Source organism: Phocoena sinus, chromosome 14 (assembly GCF_008692025.1).
Source record: "Phocoena sinus isolate mPhoSin1 chromosome 14, mPhoSin1.pri, whole genome shotgun sequence".
NCBI lineage: Eukaryota > Metazoa > Chordata > Mammalia > Artiodactyla > Phocoenidae > Phocoena > Phocoena sinus.
Window position 1 is genome coordinate 72,213,410 of NC_045776.1, and position 6,000 is coordinate 72,219,409.

The 6,000-nt window shown below is 54.3% G+C and overlaps 1 protein-coding gene across 3 annotated transcripts in view; it reads left to right on the forward strand.

The window, feature by feature from the left end:
* Nucleotides 1–5,364, forward strand: part of UBE3B (ubiquitin protein ligase E3B) — a 57,400-nt gene extending 52,036 nt beyond the window's left edge. For all 3 annotated transcript variants that reach the window (XM_032602396.1, XM_032602397.1, XM_032602398.1), the window contains exons 25-28: nucleotides 19–201; nucleotides 678–789; nucleotides 2,206–2,298; nucleotides 3,183–5,364. In XM_032602396.1, coding sequence (XP_032458287.1) covers nucleotides 19–201; nucleotides 678–789; nucleotides 2,206–2,298; nucleotides 3,183–3,374 — 580 coding nt within the window. In that variant the 3' untranslated portion in view covers nucleotides 3,375–5,364. The remainder of the gene's footprint in view (nucleotides 1–18; nucleotides 202–677; nucleotides 790–2,205; nucleotides 2,299–3,182) is intronic.
* The last annotated feature ends 636 nt before the right edge of the window (nucleotides 5,365–6,000 follow it).

The window sequence follows — 6,000 nt, forward strand, 5'->3', positions numbered from 1 at the left end:
TTCCCTTGTTGGCAACAGAATTAGCTACATCCATCTGATGGCCCACTTTCGAATGCACACTCAAATCAAGAACCAGACAGCTGCCCTCATTAGTGGATTCCGTTCCATCATCAAACCTGAGTGGACCCGGATGTTCTCGACCCCTGAGCTACAGCGACTCATCTCCGGGGACAATGCTGAGATCGATCTGGAAGATTTAAAGTAAGGAGTGAGTGCAGGGGCAAGGTTGAAATTCTTAGGCCTCCAAGAAAGCAAGCTGCTCCTTTTTTTGGGTTCCTTTTGGAGAGTTTTCAGGGTCCTGTGTCTAGATGGACTCCTCTTCCCTGATCTCTGGGTGAGTTGCTTTGGAAGAAAGGCTCAAGCCCTTGTCTGCCTGGAGACTGAGAAGCAGAAGCAGAGCTTGAGGCCCGTGAGGCTCTCCAAAGTCCTAGGAAACAGTGGTGCAGGGTCTCCTGTCAGCTTCTGCTGGGAAATAACAGGGCCTACAATGCAACGCTCCACCCACTGAGCTTGCGAGACCTGGGGTTACAAAGGCATGAACTTCTGGCTTAAGAGAAGTTTGTCGTCACCCAGGCTGGCCAGAGTTTGCTGTACCGCTTGTCTAAATTCCATGCCTGCCTGTGTCTGTAAGCGCCCATCAGAATGTGTGGTTGAGCCCTTGTCTGCATTGTTTTCAGGAAGCACACAGTGTACTACGGTGGTTTCCATGGAAGTCACAGGGTCATTATCTGGCTCTGGGATATCCTGGCCTCTGACTTCACGCCTGACGAGAGAGCCATGTTTCTGAAGGTATTTCATATGTTATCTATACGTGCAGGGGGCCAATTCCAGAAGTTGATTCTCAAGAGAACCAGTTTTTCCAACAGGGCCTCTTGTAGGCATAACAATCTCTGCCAACCTGTAGAGCTGCTTTCCCCCCTCTCCTAGAAAGAGGAAAGCCGGTCTCTCCTAACCATGTGGTCGGTGCCCCTCAGAGCAGGCATATTTATGTCTCTGGGTGACCTGTCACCACACCTGCAGTTCCTTGCCCTGTGCCTGCCCTTTTCTGTGGCTGCAGACAGCCCCAGAGCCAGGGGGAAGCCACAGAACTGTTGTACAGGAGAGAATATGACTGTACTTTCTTTAAATATAGTGATAGCAGAGCCCCAAGGCTCTCCCTGCCCTCCAATCCTCCTCCTGTCCCAGGAGACTGACCACCCCTCCCTCCCTGGGCCAGCTCTGGCTGGCAGCGGGCAGCAGGCCTGATCAGCCTAAACTGGGAGGGGCATAGACTCACCTACATCTGTTTCCTCATCCTTCAAACGGGTCGAGTCACACAGCACCTGTGGTATGATTAGCTGAGCTCGGGTTCACAGAGGACACAGCACGGTGTGGAAATGCTTCTAAATAGGATCTGCTGCTGCGTTCTTTATGGTGGAAAATACAGGATATTAGGATAGTAATATATCTTGTCAATACATTTTTGAAGCATGACACGTAAACTTTTTGGATCGTCTCAGGAATCTCACTACCATTTATGACACTGTTTAAATGGTAATATTTATTTTAAGACCTAAACACTCAGCCTGACACGGAGTTTTGAAGCACAGCTTGGTGTTGTAAGTAGCAGGTCCCTAGATCCCCTAGAGAAGGGAGAGCGTTGGGCTAATGTTGAACTAAAGAAAGTGAACGGTTTCTGAGGATTTCCCTGTGCAGGTTAAGCACTTGGATTTCCAGGTGGGTAGATGCCTCTGTCCAGGCAGGACTAGTCATTTTGGGAAATGACACAGGAGCTACCATCTGGAAAATGCAAGGAAGTCCAAGAGTGTAGCAAGGAAGCGAGGCTGGCTGCCCACAGGCCCCATTTGGGGCATCCAGTACCTTGGTCTGCCCTCAGCCCTGCTGGCTCCTGAGGCCTGGTTTTTGTTAGCGTGCTGAGAGGAGATTAGGAACCAAGCTCACAGGGGCTGCCCGGCAACCCAGCAGGCCCGCGTGCACATCCTCTGCGTGGCGAAGAAGCCGAGCGGCAAGGCAGGTGCAGAGCAAGCACTCACGATTGGTGCTGTGCTGCGTGCCCCTGGCCTCGGCCCTCGGCTCAGGCCTCCCCCTGACACGCTTAGCGGGCCCACTGGCTCCTCCCTCTCCGGTGCTCTTGTCGAGTGGTCTCTCCCTGAGGACGGCGTCAGCCAGGCCCACTCTGACTCCCGGCCCTGCTTTGTGTTGCAGTTTGTGACCAGCTGCTCCAGGCCCCCGCTCCTGGGATTTGCCTACCTCAAGCCTCCCTTCTCCATCCGCTGTGTGGAAGTGTCGGATGATCAGGTACCGCTGCTGGGGAAGAGCTGGCCCCTCTTGGTGAGGTCTGCTGCACCTACCGGGTGGGGCGCTTGCCCAGTTGTATCCACAGGGCGGGCAGCCAGGCTCCTTGGCCGGGTGAGGAGGTGTTGCGGTTCTCGGGCCAGGAGCACAGGTGGGCCACTTTGGGGCCTCAGCTCTCCTGGAGGTCACTTTCTCGTTACTCCCTCAGGGAAGAATACCTGCGGGGCATTTTTCGTAGCTGCTGGTACAGGTCTGAGCGGCAGTGTGGGAGGGGGGTTGGAACGTGGGCTCAGGAATTGGACAAGCGCAGGCTTCAGCTCCTCCACCTGCCGGCTGTGCACACCTGGGTACGCGGCCTCATTCCCTCTGCACAGGGAGAGTGGACGCCCTAGGGGTTATCGTGTTCTGTGTGCCACAAGCCTGACCCATAGTGGGTGCTCAGATGGTAGCCGTTGTTATAAGTTTCTCACCCCCACAAAAACCCAGTGGCCTCTGAGTGTAGCTGCCTTCCACGATGCCACCGCCGTCACGCCGATCCCTCCTCTTAGGTGACACTAGACGACCCTCAGCCCCCTTACTTAAGGAAGGCTGCCCCAAGTTACGGTCAGTCGCAGGCCGCAGCGCTGGCAAGGTCAGGAAGGAGTTTGTTACTATAAGATTTTTACAGTGTTCCGACTCTTTGCACATTGGTTTACCGATGGTTAGCAGTTAAACCAGAGGTCCTGTTTCCAAGTGCTGCTTCATGCAGGCTTCCGCCGTGCAGGACCCCAGGAGCCAGGCTTGCTTCTGTGCAACCCACCTCTCCAGGCTGGTTGTCCTCCGCAGGGGGCCGGTCCAGCCCTCTCCCCAGGCACCCCCCAACCTGAGGCTGTGGGGTGTGCTTGCAGGACACCGGCGACACCCTGGGCAGCGTCCTGCGTGGCTTCTTTACCATCCGCAAGCGGGAGCCAGGTGGCCGCCTGCCCACCTCCTCCACCTGCTTCAACCTGCTCAAGCTGCCCAACTACAGCAAAAAGAGCGTCCTGCGGGAGAAGCTGCGCTACGCCATCAGCATGAACACGGGCTTCGAGCTCTCCTAGCTCCCAGCCACCCTCAGCCCCAAGAGGCGGCGTTCCCCTGGGAGCACGACTGACGTGCCAGGGGACGGTGGCCCCCAGACCCTCTCTGTAGCCATGAGATGTCCCCTGTGGCCTCAAGAACTTTGGATGCACGTGACAAAGCTACCCAGCACTCTCCAGGTGACACTAACAGGAAGGAGGTGTTGAAAATAAACCTCCAGATTCCTCCAGCATTGGTCCTTCTTTCCTACTTTACAGTGGCCTGAAGCCGAGGCCTGTGATGGCAGTGGGGCTTCTCTTTTTGTTAATTTGGTCTTTTCGTGAGTTTCTGTTCCTTAATTTTCTGAGCGAGCCATGCATGAACAAATCCCAGGAACACCAAGGCTCCGGAGTGGTTTTCAGGGCGTGGGCCTGAATGCATGAAGCCGACCTAACGTGAGATGCGTCCCTTCCGTTTCTGAAAACTCTTTACTCAGGTAAGGCCTCGCCAAGCCTCTATGCACCCTGCAGAGTCTCAGCCTTCGTCCCTTCCGCAGCAGCCTCTCTCCAGATAGCTAGGCCCACCTGCTCCCGGGCAGCAGAGGTGCCTGCCGGTGAGACCACGGAGCACTGGAAGCTCAGGGCGCTGCTCCCACCTCAGAGCCACGAGTTCCACTCGGCGGCGGTCCTCTGCCCGTTCTCACCTCAGATGCTCCGGGTCCTCAGCAGCCGGGCTGCCAGGGAGCCCCTTTTGGCTTGCTCCCGTCTTGGGCACTCACGTTGGCATCCCGGGTTTGAGAGAAAAAAACCGTTGTTCCTTAAGAGCAGCTCCGTTTCCAGAAGGCGCTAGCTGTTACTCGAAGCCTGCTGATTCCTGGGGAGGGCGGCTGCCTTTCCCCTGCTTGTTGGCCACACTTGTCGTCTAGTGAGGAACAAACACCAGCTGAAGGTACCTGTCCCATCTGGGCAGTGGCTTTACTCTGTAGATTGTAAAAGTCCCAAGAAACTTGGGTCTTGTTTCTCGTCCTTCCTCAGCACTGGGAACCCGGGAGCCCTTTGCACTGACGGAGGCTCATGAGGCTGAGGAGACTCACGGGCCCTCCGGGTTTTTTGGTTTGGGGTTTTTCACTTTGTTTTCTCTTCCAACCCATTGCGCTCTCCTGCCGTCATTCTTCACCTTTATCACGAGAACTGTACTGTAGATCCAGGGAATTGAGGCAGAAGCCATGTTATTGCTCTGCGTAGACAGCCACCCACCTCGCCCACGCCACCACACTCCCGGTGCATCCCCACCAGCCAGACTGAAGCCAGACTAGAGGCCAGGAGCCGGCAGAGGACTCGCAGCTCTCTTCCACATAGCAAAACACCTTCCAGAAAGAACCTTCATGTTGGTGGCAAAGCGGGCAGGACCTGTCTCCATGGCCTCCGGCAGAGGGTTTCAGCCAGGTGCCGGCATCCTGCCCAGGCTCACGTTTGGCCATGTTAGAGCCCCAGGCTTCTACAAAACAGAGCACGTGTTTTTTACCTTGATGGGGAGACGGCAAGGAATTTAAAGACAGATAGGAATTTATTACTCTTATTATTATTAAGATTTGTCAGTAATCTCCAATTCCGTGGACTTGCCATTATCTTTAAACACTCGATTCCTTGGAAAATTCCTTTTAAACGTGCGTGTTGTGCTCTGGGCAGGTGGGTACATTTATGCTGGTGCCTAAAGGATTGTCAACCTGCACTAAGAGGTTTGATTCTTACTTCCTAGGGGTCTGCCAGTGTGGGATGCAGAGAGAGTGGGTTCCTAAGCACCAGCATCGACTTTGTTCTTCTGACGAGGAGGGGTAGTTTGTAGTTTCATTTAACTTCAACAGCTGGAAGTATTGCACTATCTGAAACCCTGAGTCCATACTTCTCTAGGTGGTGTTCACAGACACCTCAATGGCTCTTGATGGCTCTAAAAAGTTGTGGGGTGGAGCTTGTTTTCATAGAAAACTTCAGATTAAAACAAAAGCTTTATTAAATTTGTACTCAGCACACAGTGGCTTTGTTCTGCTTTTTATGTCGGGAAGGAGCACTTTGCACCCGAGTGCCTGGAGAGCTCAGGATGGGGCATCTGGGGCTTAAAGGGCGTGCAGGCTTCCACAGCGGGAAGAAGACACAGAGGAGGATGCAGCAGACAGCCGAGGCTCACTGCCTCACCGGGGTCAACAGTGCTGGACAGTGTGTCACCTTTCAGGTAAAGCTAAGCCCCCTTAGGCACCCTGCGTGCTCCCCATCCTTCTCACGCATTTCCCAGAGGCAGCCACCACCCTGGATTACATGCCTTCCACTGTAACGTAAAATGGTGACAGGTGTTTATTGAAAAAAATCCAGATAATTCAGAAGTGCTCAAAGTAAGATTTTCCAGCTAATCTGGGTGTATTCGGCTTTCCTCCATTACTGAGGGTCGCATTTGCAGGACACGCCAGCCCTGTCTCTTCCTGTTACACAAGACCAGGTTTACACCCAGCAGAAAGCCCATCTCAACCCTGCCAGTCTTTCCACCTCCTCCCGTGAGTTCTTGCTGCCTCCCCTGGCCTGAGGGCACCTGAGGATCTGAGCATCAGGAGAGAGGTCTTGAAAGCCTGCCAGTTGGGCCACCTGGGCTCCCAAGAGGAATTCGCATATGCCAGGC